Source organism: Cygnus olor, chromosome 20 (assembly GCF_009769625.2).
Source record: "Cygnus olor isolate bCygOlo1 chromosome 20, bCygOlo1.pri.v2, whole genome shotgun sequence".
Lineage (NCBI taxonomy): Eukaryota > Metazoa > Chordata > Aves > Anseriformes > Anatidae > Cygnus > Cygnus olor.
Window position 1 is genome coordinate 5,838,650 of NC_049188.1, and position 18,593 is coordinate 5,857,242.

Consider the following 18,593-nt stretch of genomic DNA (forward strand, 5'->3'; position numbering starts at 1 on the left):
ATACAGCAACAGTAATCCAAAGCACAGCTTCCATCAGAAAAGCAGTTGCTGTAAACGTGAAAATCATTAGGAGATAAATATAAGCAGTACACCATGATTCAGAGCAGCAGCATCTACGTAAGCTCAGACTGTAGGCATTACTGCAGGAGCTGATCTACAACATCTCCTCTCTCTTTCCCTTATTCTTGGCCTCCTTCCATTTCGTCTGCTTTCTAAGCAGCTCTGGGCTTTGGGTTTTGTCAAATGCCTGTGCAGCATTATGGGACTCGCACTCCAGGCAGACAGCAAGTCATTCACTTCAGCTTTGGCACTTTCTCTCCAGCAGCTGGCCTGGGACTCCTGCAAACAGCTCACAGCTCTGCCCTGCTCTTGCTGATGTCCAAGGGGCTCCCAGCCCTCGGCATCCGATGGTGCACATGCAGAAAAAGCTTTGACTAGACCGTGTCTTTTATAAGGGCTAAACTATAGTTATGTGAGATTATGTTATTTCTTCTCCTGCAACTTTAGTACATCTGTTATTCTTTACATTGCCCTTTCTGTCTCAAACACCTCCATACTTTTCCCCTTGCCCCTCTGTCCTTATTTGTATTAATAGCAGAAGACACAAGAGAGAGCAGGAGATCATTTACTTTATAAACTAGTTAGGGTTCAAACAGCTCTTTTTAATTGGTTTTCTCAAATATTTTTCATGAATATCTTTCAATTTCCCATTTTGATGGCAGAGAGATTCCTTCTTTTCGCTGAAATCGTTTTGCAACACGTTTCCTTTTGAATTAGCTTTGTTTTGCAGAACAATGAAGGCATGAATGGCAGGATTAATGGGATAAATGCTGCCATTGTGCTGTATCATCCTGTCTTCCTTGGGAAAACTTCGGAGGTTCCTTTTGTAGAGATCCACTCATCCATCTACTAACAAGTGGCAGAACTGGGAAAGGAAGGAGAACCAGAGGCCTGTGGCCACCCTCCAAAGAAAGCACGAGCAGCGCTTGTGGTGGGTGCCCACAGCAAGCAAAACCTGATGTGTTTTCAGCTGCTAGGTGGGTTTTACATCTGCAGAGCAGAGATATGGGCCAGTTTCAGAAAATCCAACCAGACCAGCGCTGGGGCAGCTGTTGACAGAAACACATGGGGTAACCAAGATGAGATGTGACCCTGGTTGTCTTTTACCAAGGGCATGTGTGGGCATGCTGTGGATGCCATCCGTGACCTACAAGAAGGACATCGAGGCCCTGGAGTGTGTCCAGAGAAGGGCTACAAAGCTGGTGAGGGGCCTGGAACAGGAGTCCTGTGAGGAGCAGCTGAGGGAACTGGGGGTGTTTAGTCTGGAGGAAGTTCAGAGGAAACCTTATTGCCCTCTACAACTCCCTGAAGGGAAGGTGTGGGGAGCTGGGGGTCGGCCTCTTCTCACAGGTAACCAGTGATAGGACTAGAGGGAATGGCCTCAAGTTGCGCCAGGGGAGGTTCAGGTTGGAAATGAGGAGACATTTCTTCTCAGAAGGAGCAGTCAGGCACTGGGAGGGGCTGCCCAGGGAGGTGGTGGAGTCACCGTCCCTGGGGGTGTTTAAGGGAAGGTTGGACGTGGTGCTTAGGGACATGGTTCAGTGGGTGATGGTGGTGGCAGGGGGACGGTTGGACTATCTCGGAGCTCTTTTCCAACCCTAATAATTCTGTCATTCTATGACATGTGAAGGGTGACAGAACCCCAGCGCCAAGCACAGGGCTCTTTTTAGGAACCACTTGGGAGGAAAACGGACAAAACCTCCTTTTCCTCCCCAAACCCGCTCTGCCCCCTCCCGCCCGCCAGGGGGCGCCCCCTCCCTCACCCCCCTCACACACACACCCGAGCCCCGCCCCCCCCCCCCCGCCCTGACGTGACGTCGTCGCGGAGCGCCACGTCGGGCGCGGCTCAGCGGGGAGGGGAGGGGAGGGGGGGGCGAGCCAATGGGGTGCGGGCGCGCATGCGCGGCCGGGCGGCGGCGGGCGCGCGGCGCGGGCCGAGGAGGAGGGAGGGCGGGGGTAAGATGGCGGCGCCCGTCCTGCTGCGAGTGTCGGTGCCGCGCTGGGAGCGGGTGGCCCGCTCGGCCGTGTGCGCCGCCGGCATCCTGCTGTCCCTCTACGCCTGCCACCTGGAGCGGGAGAAGGGCCGCGACCTCCGCTACCAGGCCCTGTGCGACCTCAGCGAGAGGGTTCGCTGCTCCGCCGCCATCACGTCCAGGTGAGGGGGCCGGGGGAGGGGGGGCGGCGAGGACGCGGGGAGCCGGGCAGGGCCTGGCCCGGGGGCACTCGGCCTCGGGGGGAGAGGGGCTGAGGGGAGCGGGCCTCAGCGGGCGGGGGGAGAACGTTGAGGGCGGGGGGGCGGCTGCTGGGGGGCAGCCGAAGGGGGTCGGGGCCTGAGGGGGCCTCACGGGGGGCTGGGGGGGCTCTTTGTGGTACCGGTGCCCGCCCGGGGGCTGCTCCGTGGTACCGGTGCCTGGCCCAGAGGGGGTCTCTGTGCTGCCCGGGGGGGCTTGGAGCACGGAGGTGTGGCTCAGCAGCACGAGCCTCGTTCAAATCTCCATTTATTTTGCAGGTTTCCTGTCAGTAGTTATTTTAGGGGTTGTTTTTTTTAAAAGGCCCACGGTTTTCATCTCTGTTAGGAGAGTTGGTGTGTGAATTTCAGTGTGCTGCTGGCTTGGGTTGTTACCTGTCAGGTAACTGGTTCGCTCGATGGCAGCAGGGAAAAGGCGTAACCTGCCGGGTGGTTACTGGTGCCAGCGGTGTGAGTGTGCTGCAGGAAGTGCCCGCGGGTGCAATTTGGCTAAGAAACCCACCTAGGAGCACGCTGTCAAGTATTTCAACTGAAAAAATAAGGTGATTCATCCAAACATCTCAACACCACTGTCTGTGTGTACACATTGTATGCATATGTGCGTACATGTACGTATGTATATACATATATAGAGACGTGCAGAGATGTACGTAGGTAAGGAGCTAAGAAGGGGAGAGTTTAGCTTGATCAGCAAAATTATGTATTAAAAGCTTATGCTTTTGTATGTTTACCTTCAATGGAGTATTTTTATCATTTTCCCCTGCTCTTGGTGTAACTTGCACAAAAGCCGTCACAATTCGTGTAAGGGCACTTGCTGTATTATCATAACAAAGTTATGGGCAAGAACACGCCTGTAGTCTGGCAAGGTGGGAGCTGGTTAATCTGTTTAGACAAAGCATACAGGGAAATCTTACTGCTAAAATCACTTCGGTGGTGACAGAGGCGTCATCGTCTTAAGTTACGAGGCGATGTGTATCTAGGGATGTCTGAGAGGAGGCTCTTGGGACTGAACGAGGGCTTTAACTCTGCTTTCAGTCAGACATCAGACAGTCTTTAGTTTGCGAAGGTAAGGAGATTGTTCATGGTGCTACTGGGGAAGTGTCCTGAAATTAGATGCTTCAATTTAAGCAGAAAGAAGGCTTCAATATGCTTGCTGGCTAACTTATAAGTTAAAATTATGCATGGGCTACTGAGAGTAAATCCTGTGAGTCTTGTCAGTATTTTAACTTTTCTCACAGCTGTAGAGCTGAAAAGAGAATAACGGGGATTTAAGCACCTGAGTAGCCTTGGCAGTGGTCTATTCGTGTATGCAATTGGCCCTTCAGTAGCTTGTTGTTGTTATTGTATTGAGCAAGGCTGCTCTTGAGACTGGGAATTTCAAGTAAACAGTTTCAATATGTATTTACCGAGTGCTTTGAAAAGCAAAATAGTTCTAATTATATCTTTAGATATCTCTAATTATAGAATAATGCCATGTAATTATAGTATTCGTTGGGAATGCTGCAGCAGAAATGTTGTGTAAGCCGTGGTAAGACCTGTAAATGCTCTACTGCAGGAGTTCTGTATAATAATACGAACATTTAGGGACAAAATCCACTGAAATCTCCCCAGCAGTTGCTAGGAGAATCATGCTTAACGACTGAAGTATTGCAAATGTCAGGATAGCTCATGATAATTGAAGCAGGTGGTAAGAAGAGTTTGCGGAAAAAGGAGCATGCAAGTTCTGCTCAGTCAAACCTTATTTGGAGAAGAATCTGCTTTCTGCGTTGCACAGGATGCAGACAGAAAAGGAATATTCCACTAAAACCGAGACAAGAGGGCAAGCTGTTAAATTTTGAAGGAAGAACATGGATAGAAATTATTGTATTTTCTGTGTTGCCACAGCATCCCATTCATCAATCGTTCTCCCATCCCTCTCCCATTTAAATACCTCTCGTTGCTACCACGTGTCACCAAAGTTTCTTTGAAGCTCAATTTCTGAGAGGAGCTTCAAACCAGAATTTAGATTTCACCAGGACAGTAGGGTTTCAGATGCGGTGCCCCACATGCAGTGCAGATTTAACTTTCAGCTCCTTCTTTTTTCATTAAACTACTGCACTGCCAGTTACATAGCTAATCAAATAATTTGTGATTATGATCAGTTTTCACAGAGTTAAATGGGTGGCAGACTTGTTCTTTGTGTCTCTCACCAGCTTCTAGAGTGTTCTTTCAGTTCTGTGACTTTATTTAAGGTAGATTTGCTGATGGAAGTAATGGAACTTGGAGCGTAACAACCTGCACATTTCAAGCGATGATTCCAGCAGAGGACTGAACTTTCAGAAGTACAGTCATGATGTTGGGGTTAATACTGAATTTGTAGAATAATTGGAGTAAACTAGTGGAGTCGTCTTTAGCTGAATTATTTTGTAACGAAGTTCTGGCCTTTGGGGAGGATTTTTTCCACTAATAAGCTGCTGTTATTCCCAAGTCTTGTTTTAAAGCCAAATCTGGTATTGGCACAAGAATGAGAGAAGAAATGTGAAGATTACCAGCACGCAGAGGGAGGAGCATGGAAAATCTTGTATCAGAGACTGACTCATGCAGGAGATTGTGCTGGAGAGCTACCTTCCTAGTATCTCTGACTGCTCAACATGTTAATGGTCAGCATATTTCAAGCTTTTATCACGGGGAAAGTTCATGAAAATGGTTTAGAAATAAAAACAGTTAAGGACTGTATAATGACCACTGTCATTATCCAGGGAGAGATAAGGTGTAGGGAAATAGCAAATGTTTTAATTTGACAATTGCTGGAGGTGCTTTAAGTGAATTGCTCTCTTGTATCTGAGAATAATTAAGTGGCAGGAATGGCTTTATTTATAATGAGACTGGCTAATAGCAGGTCCTAAAAATCTTTTTGGTTTTGCTGTTATAATAGTTTCACAGAGGAAATTAAACTAATAAGTTTCAAGTCCTATGGCTGGTGGCATGGCTTGAAATGAAATGGGGCATTTAAGCAGTAACGCAGAGCCCCTGAGCTCTTTGCTTTGTTCTTTTGTGTGCCATGGGAGAGTTTTGGGTCTTCTGCTACGTTTCTGCCTTCTCTCTGGATTAATTTGAAGCGCCTGCAGGGCAGAGCAGGTTAGTGGCTGGCTCTAGCTGAAAGAGTTTTGTACCCCAGATTGTGTTAATGTGTGACAACTTTAGTACAGCCGGCATGAATGACCAACGACACACATCACGATGCAACTTCACCAATATTTGTAGCTTTCAGACAGCTGTGAAAGTGAAGAGGTTTGGAAATAGTGACCAACATCTTTAGCCAACTTACCCAATAAATTCTAGAGTCAAACTAGGATTTTAAGAATCAATATTCATCTGGATATAACTGGATAGATGACATTTTTGGGATTCCCTCCTGTGAACTTCACGCTAATGTGCAAGGTCTTGGATTGCGTGTCATCTTGTGGCTGAGCCACTCTGAAACCCCTGTTCAGATGTGGGTATTGGACTTCTTCAGCTTTCTGTCTTCTCCTGGGTGAGTGAAGTATTTGAATTGCTCAGTCTTGTGCTGCAGTACTTCGGTGCTGTGATGTGTGAGCATAACTCCACTGCTGTATGGCTTGTTTGTCCACAAGCAGTTGTGCTGTAATGGATTAAAGTTAAAACTTTGACCCGTGGTGTCTTTTCGGCAAAGCACACCTTGCCAAAACTGTTCTGCTGGTACATCTTCAGAGCGCAGAGCGAGTCAAAGGCCAAGCTGAGAACAACCACCCTGTTATCCAAGGGAGCGGGACGTGGAACAAAGCTCCGACCTCGCACCTAACCCGGTGTTACGTTGCAGGTTCCCCTTCAGTTCTGTTGGGGACCTTCCTGTAAACCTTGGTGTCTGTCAGGTTTGCTTGATTCCAGGTTAAGGACATTATGTAGCACTTACCTTTCGCTTTACCAGTAAGCTCCTGATGGCCCAGCACTTTTCTATCATTGTACCCACAGGGAAGCGTCCTGATGTGTTTGGGGTTGGCAGCTGCAGTTGTCGGTGACTGTAAGGTGAGAAATGGGGAAGGCAGCTTTGTGCTTGGCTGGTGGCTTCTTGTGAACCAGCGTAGGCAAATGGAGTCCACGTGCTTTTTCTTGTGAAATGTTACTGGTCTTGTTAGCCTTCGCTTGTCAGTAATTTCTTTAACCTGAGCCACGTCCCTGTTTTTGTTAGGCATCTGTGATCCTGTAGAGAAAGAGATAAAAACTTGATGGAACTGCTGAAGGGCAGTATGTGGAACAGCTGGTGGTTATTCAGCAGGAATCATATTTGTTGGTCTTAAAGTGCTAAAATAGTTTTACATGAAAGTGTGGCTTCCCGAGACTACGCTAAAATCTGTCCTGTGATTTTAAACCGGTTGTTGCTCATTTCTGAGGTCTGCAGATTGTTAGATAGCAGGCGTTATGATGCTTTGCCAGTTACTTTGTAGCGAGGATTCATCGTTTTTGCTGCCTGAGGGAAGGTTTGAAGATGTCTGGTTTCTTGACTGGGCAGGAGAAATCCGTGTGGACGGAATCCATCTCAGGTCCTGGCGTCAGCTGGGGTAGAGTTATTTTTCTTCCTAGTAGCTGCTCTGGTGCTGCGTTTTGGGTTCAGGGTGAGAATAAAGCTGTTTGGTTTTTTTACAGCAAAGTTTAACAAAGGGTACAAGTTCCTAAAGTTCTATAGAACCAGATTCGGCACCAAAGAGGAGCAGGAAGGGACTCCAAGTAATACTTTTGCCGAGAGAAAAAAGCTGCAGCACGAGCCAAGGTTATCTGTCCCGTTTGCTGTGCCGGCTCTGGTGCGAACAGGACTTGGGCAGGACTGGCAGGTCCTGGGGGAGGCCGGAGGATGCGAGCTGCGGGGTGATCTGGGGTTATTCTATGTGCTGGGGGAGGAAAGTGTTATGGGAACACGTACAGACACCCAGCTTCGTTAGTGCTGAACCCAGATGTTCCCAAAGCACAGAAGCTGGTAGCTAAGTGACTTTTGTCTGATCCCTTTAGTGGAATGTTGATGACTTAATACTTGAAGCTGACGTACTACGTAGTGGCAGAGACGCATCTTTTATGAAACAAACCACTACGCTCACTGTTTGAGTCTTTTTATCAGCCTTACAGTGATCTGGGCTCTAACGCGTGTATTTTTGCATTTCATGAATATATTATTTCTGGCTTGACTGGATTTTGTCATAGGGCCGAGAATGATTTTGCCTGATGCCATGAAAATGGAACAAAGTGCCCGTAGCTCAGCTTTGGGCTTCATTTGTGATAGGTTAATAAAAGATGACGTAGAAGGAACGCGTTGCTGTTGGCTTGTAGTTTGAATAACTGGTGCTTTGGTGAAGACTGCTATGAAATAATCAGCCACTGTCTGCTTGAGGTTTTGCTGATCTAGGCGCTGACATTTTTTGGACCAGTTTTCTGGTGTAGAGCTGGAAGACACACAGAACAAAATCCTAGCTGATTGTGGTAAATACTGCTAGCAGATTTAAACGTGAAACCAAGTGTATCAAAACTTGTAAGCGTTCCTGGAGAGCTTATAAATAGGGATTTTTAATCTGCTTTCTTGTGGCTTCTAATTGAAGGCTTTTACTTAATTTATTAAAACTGTTAGAGCGGCCTGAGTGACCTTGTAACCATGAACTGGGCTTAATCCAAAATCCTCCAGTGAAGCTGTAAAGAACCTGCAACCAGAGTTTCTTAACATTGCTCAGTGTTAAAATGCTCCAGATCCTGTGACCTTTATATCAGCTTTTCACTGAAGGCGATGTGTGAGCATAGGCCAGCCTTGCTGCCCTCCTGGGAACCCTCATTCTGTGCTGTAATGCATCGCAGAAGTCAGATGACATTTAAGGAAATTTACTATCACTTATCAAATATAGGCTTTTTAAAATATATTTTTATATATAGAGAGAGTTTCCTCAGGATTACAAATGGCTAAACGGTGCTTGCTGCTGATAGCTAAATAATTTGTATGGGATGAAAAACAATCGTGAAATGATGGGATTTAAGTAAGGTACTGGTGGCCAAGAAACAGAATTTGTGGTCTTAGAGTTCTCTGAAAATATCACCGGTTCTGTTGATTATTGTTTGCCCTTTTCATTACAGCTAAGCTAAAAATTGTGAGAAATGTGTTGGGAAAGCCTGCTGCTGCACAAATGCAGTGTCCTCAGATGTTGAATCACTTGTGCTGTTTGATAATCCGACCTCCTGAAGGATTTGAATGGCCCTCTCGACAAGACATTTAGGAGACCAGAACTGGGGAACTACGTGTGCCTCGTCCTGGGCGTCTGCTGCTCTGATGGCAGAGGCATGGTGCTGGAGCTGCCTGTGCTTGACCTGACCCGGTCTGTGGTTTTTTTCACGTTAAAATGAACGTACAGCAGCTGGTTCCTCTCCTGAGGTGAGAACTGAGGGCTGCCAGGTGAAGGTGAGGCGGGGTGATTCAGGAGCTCGGTGCTGGAGGATGTTATGGAGCTCAAAAGGATGTGTTCAGAACATGCCCAGGTGCATCGAGGAAGGCTTTGAGGCAGGCTACAAAGCATGTTGGTGCAGGTGAAACCCCAGTTCAGAAGTTTCTTAAGGTGGTTTGTAAGCTAGGGATAACTGAGGTCAAGGAGAGCATCTTGGGGAATAATCTCTGTGTAAAAGCTCTAAAAAGCATCGTCTACTGGTAGCTGTGAGAACAGGGGTGCTTGGCTGCAAGAAATAGCGCGGCGTTTCCTCCAGAAAGTGGGTGAGATAATCTGACTCCTGGCTAAATATATACTTTGTGTTTGTTTGACTCAGTGTTCAGCAGGCTTGGAATTGTGCCTCGTCTTGAGCTAATACTGATAACTCTGACAGCTTCTAGCCTGTTAAACATGGAGCCTGGTCGCTCGTCCTTTCAAGTGACCAAGAGCGTAGAGTACTGCGTGGAGTTCTCCGGGCTGCCCTTCTGCGAGCAGCATTGTCACTGCTAAAGCACAGTGACACATTTGGTGTTAGAGCATGCTCCTGTAAGTAAGTGCTGTTCTGGAACACAGAGGATGTTCGTAATGGTGCGAAAGAGGTAATGATTTAACAGCACCTGATGGAATGGAGATATGTCACCTGTGGATCAAAATGACCTCGGTTCTTGCCTTGCTCTGTTACAAGTGTCAAGTGCACGGAGTTACTGGAGACGTTAAAAAAACAGCCGACGCTTCTGAGCTCTGTTAACTCACACACCATTGTAGGGGGTGGATAATGACTTTCAAGTCTTACTTCTGATAAAAGGAACGTACGTTGTGAATAAAAAGCCACTGTAGCATTCAGTTTTAGATGTTGGGAAACTACACGCCTCTAAAGACTTCGTCTTGGATTTCTTGAATCTGTCTTCTGAGAATGTGAGGATCTTTTTGAGGGCGTAACTTTTCAAATCGTTTTCAAAGCTGTAACTACAAATAGAAATGAAGCAGGCTGTCATCTTAAACAGAGGGGGAATTTGAGTTAGTTGTAATATGCAGTAAGGTGTCTTAAAGATTTCTTTTAAAACTTCCTTGAAGTTAGTTCAGGCCGGTGTGCGGTTTGTTTTACGTTTAAATAAGAGTGAGGCTTGGGTGTGGCAGAAGTAGGCCTGCCACATGTCTTTGCGATACTGCTCTGAATCACACCAGCTGACTGCAGCTTTATTTCCACAGCAGAACACTTGGCTGCTTCAGGGATGGGGAGCCACGAGGCAGTGCCAGGAACAAGTTGGTGGTGTCGGGCTGGTGTTTTTAGCTTACTGTGCAAACAGTTCTTCATTAACACAGTTCGTTTTACGCAGCCTTTTATATCAAAAAAATAAATTCTGAGCTGACCAATAGTCAGTTCTTATAAATTAAACTCTTTCTTGTAAAGACAAGTTCCCTAGAGAACTTCTGAGCAATTTATGACCCTTGCCCTTCATTGTTTTTGCTGATGTTTTATTTCTTTTTTTCCCTGCTAAGACTGCAGTCTGTCTTCTTGCTGTGTTTGCTGTTTGTTTTTAGATATTTGAAGTAAAAAAAAATAAAAATCAGGTGTGATTTATATGATTTAGATAAGGAAGATTTTTGTCCAAGTCCCCTTCCCACTCCTCTGTTCCAACTGCTTGCTAAATGACTTGGTTCGTGGTGTGTTTTAACAAGTTTTAGGACATTTGTGACAGAATTAGGGGATGAATTAGCCTCTCGTGTAGAGAAATTAGTCTTTTGTGGTTTTTTTTTGCATTTGTTTGATGTAGAAAACTTCCCCACACCTTAAACCTTAAAAGTCTGAGCAAGTGCTTTGAATCTTACACTCCAGGCTTCTCAACCACCTCAAAGCTTGTGGGGTAAGATGAGAGACTAGAGCTGTGGTCCGTGGACTGAAATTGAATACTTGATGTCCTTAAAGCTGCTACAAGGCCAACAAGATGCTTAATGAACTGGTGCACATGGAAAAAGCTTTCACTGGGCTCTGACCTTGCAGCTACAGATGGTGACTTGAGGACGCTGCCTGTCGTGGAGGGCTGGAACTTGTTAGCTTTCCATTAGCAGCAATTTATTGACTTCCAGAATAACTTAGGGTCAGACTGAAGTTTTTGGTGTTTTAGGCTGGAGTTTGCTCTCGAATATGACGGGATTTCATGAGGATGAGAGGGTGGCACGTCGGCATCCTGCAGGTGCTTTGAGCAGGGGGACCGCAGGCTTCAGGCACGCGTTGAGTTCCTCCACCTGCTCTCAGGAGGGAGCAAGAGGAGGCTTCAAGTAGGGTTTAATGTCACCCTACAAGGACGTCTCACCTGGGAACTTGAACAAGAAATTGCACCTGTGGGTAGGAAGCTGAAGTGTCTATTGATGCGGTAATATGGAAAATTCCAACTACTAAATGCAGAATAATGATGCCTTTAATGTATTTGTCTGCCTGTAATACTGTTTTTGGTGGCTGGGCAGCCGGACAGAGTTGTTAGATGTGCTGTGAGTATCTTATCAAATTAAGGCTGAAAAATAAACAGTTCTCACTTAAAATCCAGATAATTCAGTGTGGGAGGAAAGTCTTGTCATAGCTGAGATTCTTCTGGACTTGCAGTATTTCTTTATAATACTTGTTTACGTATTGTTGTACGGTGTTTGTTTTTTAAATCCCTCCCTTGTGGAAGCGTGGCTCCCTTTGCTCTCAAGTGCTGCCCTCGCACCTCTACAGCCGCTCTTCCAGATGTTTGCCATCCAGCCCTGGTGCTACTTCACCCCAAGCTGTGCTGGAAGCTCATGGGGACTGCCGGCCTTCCTGTGCTACAGGGACGTGTAACCAGATGCGAGGCACTGTCACCATGGTAAAGCAAGTGCCAGCATTTTCTGTGCTGATTGGAGCTTTACATTTATGCATAGGTTTCTCTTCAGTCACTTACAAGACTTGAGACCCAAAGCATGACCCTTTATTTTTATTTTTTTTTATGTATGCAGTAAATGCCTTTTTTAGGAATAAGTGCATAGTTCTGTTTACATTTCTGGGGAGAAGAGCGCAAGACTCAGGTATAATAGTTAATTGCAGGCAGTTACTAAGCTTGAATTAAAATGATAAATTTGAATATGTTTTATAAATGTTGTACAAATGGCTCTGAGATAAAGTATTTTGGAGATGGTGTAAAGCTGTGTTATTGTGACACCTTTCTTGTAAGAGGAAGCTGTAGTGCGGTGGTGGCCTTCCACCGCTGTCACATTTCTGGTGCAGCGTGTCGGCAGCGTTCCTGTAGCACAGAGAGCAAACCTGTGCTGTGCCTTGGTTTAGTAGCATCACTGCCTTTAGGATAGCAACTGGAGTGATACGTTGGAGCAATGTGCTTTTGGACATCAAATTACTGCTTTCTAGCACAAGTGCATTCACTAATCTCGCCTTTTATCCACCCTACTGTAGCAGCAGCTTAGTAGGGCTTGTACGGCTACCTGCCTTATCACTGAAATGTTGAAAATTGCTTTGTTGTTAAGGTGCGTGTTCAAAATACAGGGCTCTAGCACATGTGGCCTGTGGCTCCTGTTCTGGTACCATCCCCAGCTCGTCTGCCTGCCAGATTTGGTTCCTCCTAAGGCGTTAGATGGATCGGGAGCTGCTGAGGTGCAAACATATGTTCCAACCTGTGGTGCCAGCGAGGTAAATGCTGGCAGGGAGGCAGTAACAACCAGTCATGAGGTTTACCATTTCCTCGTAGCTGTATGTTTAATGAGTGCATGTCCAACTCGTCTTGTAGTGAACTGCTAAAACTATTGCTGGAGGAAAGACGCGTTTATTTGACAGAAGAGCTTTGAACTACAACCTGAGAAAGCAGACGTGGTGTTTGGTGAAGCTGCAATTATGTGAACTTGTAGCTGTCAGCGTACAAATAACTTCGATCAGCAGTGTGTGAGATAAAGGTGTACCTAGTGCACGCCCTGTTGCAAGCTGCTGGCTTGTCAGATACCCCTGGACTTCATGTGGGACCCCCGGTCGCGTCAGAGCATGTGTAGCTACATCTTTTTTCCCCAACAGGGATGAATTATAAATACTGAGATAAAGCAACAAGTACCCAAATACAAGTTAACTTAGTTTCGTTGTTTTACAGATGGGGTCGAGGATTTGGTCTGCTGGGTTCCATCTTCGGAAAGGACAGTGCAATAAATCAGTCAAACAGTGTTTTTGGACTTGTGTTTTATATACTACAAATGTTACTTGGTAAGTATTAATGCAATTTAGAGCCTAAAATATATAACAGGTCTGTGGTGATAAGGGGAATGTGTTATGCATTGCGAAATCTGCATGGTACCAGACAAAATGCAAGTGTTCTCTTTTTTTATTGGAACCAGTCTAATGGTACATCTGTGTAAAGGGCTTAAAAGCCCAAATGCTACCAAGAGCAATCTTAATTTTCCTGCTATGCTATTGATAATACAAGTATCGAGACGGTTGCTGCACTGCTATTATCACTTAAATGTATTTAGTGTTGGATTGCAGGATAGAAAAGATGAAACTGGAATGTGCAAGTTCTGCAGGAGTAATACGGGGATGGCAGGCAAAAAGTGCACGAAGTGTAGCAGTGTGTGTATGTATGTTCTAACTCTGAGGTCTGCTCTAAAGCTATTTGTATCAGTAGATGTAAGTTGACCAACCTGTAACTTTCCCAAAATTCAGGAATAAGGTAGATGGTAAATGTTACGCATACTTCTTATCAGAGGACTGTTGTACAGAACCAAGGAGCTCCTCTCCATGTAGCGATTTGTCAGCCATCTTGAACTCATGGTATCTCGAACAGACTTTTAGGTCCTACAAACTTGCCGAGTAGCCTTGAGTTTGAATTGGAGTGCGTAGGCTTTTTGCTTTGTGTGGAAAGGGGGGACGAGAGCAGCAGCAGTAACTCTTTCTCTCTTGTTGCAGGTATGACAGCAAGTGCAGTAGCAGCTCTAATCCTCATGACATCCTCCATAGTGTCTGTAGTAGGGTCATTGTACTTGGCGTACATTCTGTACTTCGTGCTGAAGGAATTTTGCATTGTCTGCGTCATCACATATTTGCTGAACTTCATTCTCTTTATCATCAACTACAAACGACTAGTTTATTTGAACGAGGCCTGGAAACGGCAACTCCAACCCAAACAGGAATAACGCCTGTTTGAACTTTTGACTGACAGTCTGAAGACCCAACTTCCATTAAGTTTATTTTGCAGTAATTTTTTATTCTCCATATCAGACACTTTCCTTGAGAATCATAACTGAATTTTTAATTATAAATTGGAAGGGGCCCTACATAATTTTTTGTGGTAATCTTCAATTTAAATGTGGTTATGAAAGAAAGCTCTAATACAATCAAAGACAAGCTTTAACTTTACTTTGAAGGAGTTCTAGCCACAGCAAAACCTAGACTCTCCTCCCCCTCCACTTGTAAAGTGGGTAACACTTGCTATAAAATATCCTGTATATAAATTCAGGTATAACAAGATGTGATCATGACATTAAATATTCTAGAATAGCATTACAATATTTAATGTTGCCATGTTTACAGTATGTGTATTACATTTTATTTTTTTTTAGCTCATGGACTTAGATTTAACTAGGACTTATACTGTAAATAAAATTAGAAATATTGGTTTCTTCCCTGGAAAACTCCCTGTACAATCAGTTTTGTTAGCCTAGGAGCTTTCGGAGTGTTCAGCTAACAGTCGACTGACGTGATGGAAGAAGTGACCTCTGTAGAGAACACCGTGTTGCTGCACTCGCTGCTAGCGCTTTCACGAAAATGATGGTTGGGTTTTGTTCCATTTTTCTTGTTTCCAGTATTGAGAATGGAATTAAAGCTGAAACCTGAAGTATGTTCGTTTAAACCACAATTTCATTAATTTCTGTACAGAATGAAAACAGCTTAATGTGGTCAATAGAAGGTTACCACCGGAATGCTATTTACAGACTGGGGGTTGGGGTATCAAAGAGCGCCCTTTGGAAGGACTTTATTTCCAGGTAGTGCTGTTTCGTTTTAAACTGCAGTCAGACAGGCAGCGTTACTAATGTTTGATGTTACATGAGTGCTGCAGTATAGGATTGCAATTTGCAGTGGAAACCACTGACTGAGCGGGATAACCAAGTAGTGCACTGAATAAGCAGATACTGAATTGATCTTCGTCAGGATCTTTGGTTTGTGCTATATTGGGAAATGAACTTTAGGCCTGACACACACAAGATCCTTTGGAAGGGCAGTCTGTTTAGCGGGATAACTAAGTAAATGTGCTCCTGAAAATGAAATGTGATATAGTGCTATCATTGCTCTTTCTAATAACTAATTTTTAAAAAAATTAAACTGCAGATTTACGTAAAGGAACAAAATTGTAATGTTTCTGCACGCAGTATTCTAAGGCTGAATGTTAAAAGTGCCTTCTGTCTTAAAATCTTAAACCAAATACTTTGTGTTGAACTTGGCAGACAGAAGTGTCCTTGCTTTAAAAATGAACAAACAAAATTCCCAGAAAACTTGCTGGCCATAGAAAAGTATTAAGAAACCTATGTTAGTTTTTAGACTGAGAAGTGGTAGCAATATTGTTTAACTCAATGCGATAGGAGGTTGACGTGATTGGGAAAGTAAAATGCTTGTGTTTCGGACTCTGTGACACCAAAATATTCAGCTACTTTCTGTAATTGGTGCTGTGCTGCTTTTTGCCCTTGTCAGCTTCTAAATACGAAGAGTTCCAACTGCATACCGATTTATTTAAAGAATTAGTTTAACTAATCTTAGGATTTTTTCTTGCACATGAATGTCAAAAAGACACTTCTGTTGTACGGCTAAGTGGATTAAAAACACTAAGTTGCTGAGGATGAACTTGACTGTGAAACATGCAGCATTCAGTAGAGAAAATAGAATTTTTAGGTTGCATTCAGAAAATAGTATTTAAATTACTCCTGAAGTGATTTTCTGGTTTGTATCAAGGATGTAGGTGAAAACTGCTTTTATGTATAGAGTTCTGTGGTATAAGTAACATCTGTTGCATGTAACACTAAATTACACGTCCCTCTTGTCTAAGAGTTTTAGACAATTCATTAAATGCATTTTGTATTGACCAGAGTATAGTTAAAGCTTGTCTTGATGTTTAGTTCTGTCTCTCAAATGCCTTGAACTTTGACGTGAGGGGAGTGAATGGTGTTAAACTGGTCCCTCAGGGCTTCATTCTGTTCTCTTATAAGCCTTGAGACGATATCACTGTTTAATATGTTGTATAGATTTATTTTGATGCATTCCTGTGATCTACACTAAAGCATCTTTTCATCTGAGGAAGAGGTAAATGTGCTGCCTGAAATGGTTAGTCGCAGCGCTAATATCTCAGAACAAGCAGCAATGGAGACAAGTTTAATCAATGATTACTTGGTCTGATTTCTGGTTGTAATGCGCACTGAAAAAAAAAAGGAAAAAACATCAACTGAAAGTATAGGTGTTGACTAACTTCACTGTGTCTTGTGTTTGTCTGTGTGGGCATAGTCTGTTAATTCAGTTTGTTTAGTAAAATTGTTCAGGGCCAGATTTTCAGCAGTCATGTCTGCGGTCCTTGTTTGTGTGCACGTAGGGATCAAATGGAAAATCGCTTTGGTCTCTGGAAGAATTTGCAGCTGTACTCTGTGCACAGCCTTGCAAATCTGACCCTTACTTGTGAACTCCTTTGTCTTGTGTGCTTTTCTTGCAGTTACTTTTTACTGGAAGTGATTTGCTAGAAATGGCCCTAACTCTTCTACTTTCTCTCTTGTGCTTCAGAAATGCAGTTGGCCTGAATAAAGGGCAAAGTTAATATTAGCAGTAGAAATTTGGACCTTTTTGCTTCCAGATCTTTGACTCTTTCTTCATTGCTACCAATGATAGAAACAGCATATTTCTTCCAGTAAAATGGCTTGGGTTGCAATTAGTAACGGGATAGAAATCAGACAAGTGCTTCATGCAACTGTCCCCTGCCTCCCCTCAGCCAAAACAACTGTCATTGCCTATGTGTGATTGATATGAATTTGCCGTTTACGAAACTGAAGGGAAATTCTGAGAAGTCCTGAGGATACAGTAGAATGGGTAAATGCTAGCAAATAACACTTGGCCTGGCAGAGGGACGAGGAGGCGGCAGTATTGTTACACAGATTCTGGTTGTGGTTTCAACCCTCCTGAGAATGGAGCGGGGAAAAAAATCTTAAGATACAGTGCTTGTGATTTTGGGCTGTTCCCCACCACCACTCCCTGCCTGGCTCTCCGAAGCCGTGCAGGGAGGGGCCATTTGAAAGGCAGAAGAATCTCATCCCAAAACCTGTTTAGGAAGTAAACATTCCTGAAATCCTCTTACTGTAAGGTACTTGTTACTCTTAAAGCCAATGAAGCATTCAAGTCTTGTTTAGAAAGTGAATATTCTTGGAAGCTTCTTACTGTAAAGTGTTTGCAACGCTAAGGACAGCCAAGGAAACATTCCCTACCACCTTTGATTTCGAAAGTGACAGCAAATCTCTCTTATCAGGAGATTTCTGCATACTGTAAAACACACTCGTTGTCTTCTGTACAGTCGCTTGATCAAAAATATTGACGAGGTGCTTTGGGCAGCACTTGGGTCTCCTAATTTTTATTGGCTAAAGTTAAGGAGAGTTCTAGTAACTTTGGTTCTGCCAACGTTGTTTCAAGATGATCTAGAGAAAACTGGTCCAGAAAAGATGAAGTATTCTGTTACCATACAACTGTATTAAGCATGGCCTAAATATTAGGTGTTTGTTCTGTACTGTATGTTCCATCAACTATTATCACTAGTGCTTTAAACTCCAAATTAAACACCCATTTAAACGGAGTCACTGGGCAGATGTTCCTTTTATCAATATAGGTTGAGAGATTCTCTATCGGAGGTTTAGGATACGATTTTGCTAACAGGTAAAACAATGTAAATATGTACGAATTCTATTTGTTGCACATAACTTTTTGGTATAAAAAATAAATGTAGAAATTACCTGTGGACGTCTTGCTGCAATCATTCTTATGCTGCATTCATGCAGTCCAAACAAGAGCTTGAATGAACTCAGAGGCCTTTTTGGACTCAGTCTGAGCCTTAGAAACTGTCTTTAAAGTCAGTACTGTAATTCTGTTTCTTGAAATGTACTAAGTTGTGATCTCTTTGAAAGAAATTGTATGCTAGCAGTAGAAGGATTAAAGCCCTTGGGTCCCCAGAGATACCAGTTTATAGAACTTCTGCAGCTTCCTTGTGTCTCGCTGAATGTTGTGTGCACATGGGGGTGTAAAGGTTGGGCAGCATTGACTTGAGGCTTTACTGTTTACAGTTCTTTAAGCAACATGCAAAAAACGTTAAGTATGTTGTTTTTATCAGTTCCTTCTTTCCTCAGCTCTGTAGGCCTGCTTAAATTCTCTCTGACAAGACCACAAAGTATCTGGAAACTGCTGTATATTGTCTTGATTTTGGGGGAGCGGGTAGGGCAGGGGGTGGAGGGAGGGAGGAAGGGAACTTCTGGGGAAGGGTTGGATAGGTGGGTTGGGTTTACAATTGCACTGAGCTGTTAAGAGCAAGCAGGAACTGATACTCTGAAATGTGTGCTTACCATACATGTGCATATTAAACTTTGCATATGTTTTGCTGGACTGAATGAACGTATCTCTTTCTCTTCTGCAACCACAAGCCCTGTGTATGTCATAAGGATCTGGGCTCGTTTGTAATGCATTAACAGTGTCAAATCTTTATTTTCGTGTGGCAGCTGTTGGTATGTCATGCTGTCTGTTGAAAGGGGGAAGAAAATGGTTTAAAAAATGTCGAGAGAGTGAGAAGTTGAAATGGATTTCAAACACT

General features: G+C 44.0%; 1 protein-coding gene and 1 long non-coding RNA gene across 2 annotated transcripts; both read left to right on the forward strand.

Moving 5' to 3' along the window:
- Positions 1 to 1,968: 1,968 nt before the first annotated feature.
- On the forward strand, positions 1,969 to 17,750 carry VKORC1L1 (vitamin K epoxide reductase complex subunit 1 like 1). Its single transcript, XM_040532160.1, has 3 exons — positions 1,969 to 2,215; positions 12,870 to 12,979; positions 13,679 to 17,750. The coding sequence occupies exons 1-3, from the start codon at positions 2,022 to 2,024 to the stop codon at positions 13,903 to 13,905; spliced, it is 531 nt and encodes a 176-aa protein (XP_040388094.1). The 5' UTR covers positions 1,969 to 2,021; the 3' UTR covers positions 13,906 to 17,750.
- LOC121057677 lies at positions 2,393 to 12,859 on the forward strand. The gene is made up of 3 exons (XR_005813884.1): positions 2,393 to 4,947; positions 8,417 to 8,711; positions 9,108 to 12,859. It is a non-coding gene; the product is annotated as an uncharacterized LOC121057677 (long non-coding RNA).
- Positions 17,751 to 18,593: the final 843 nt, after the last annotated feature.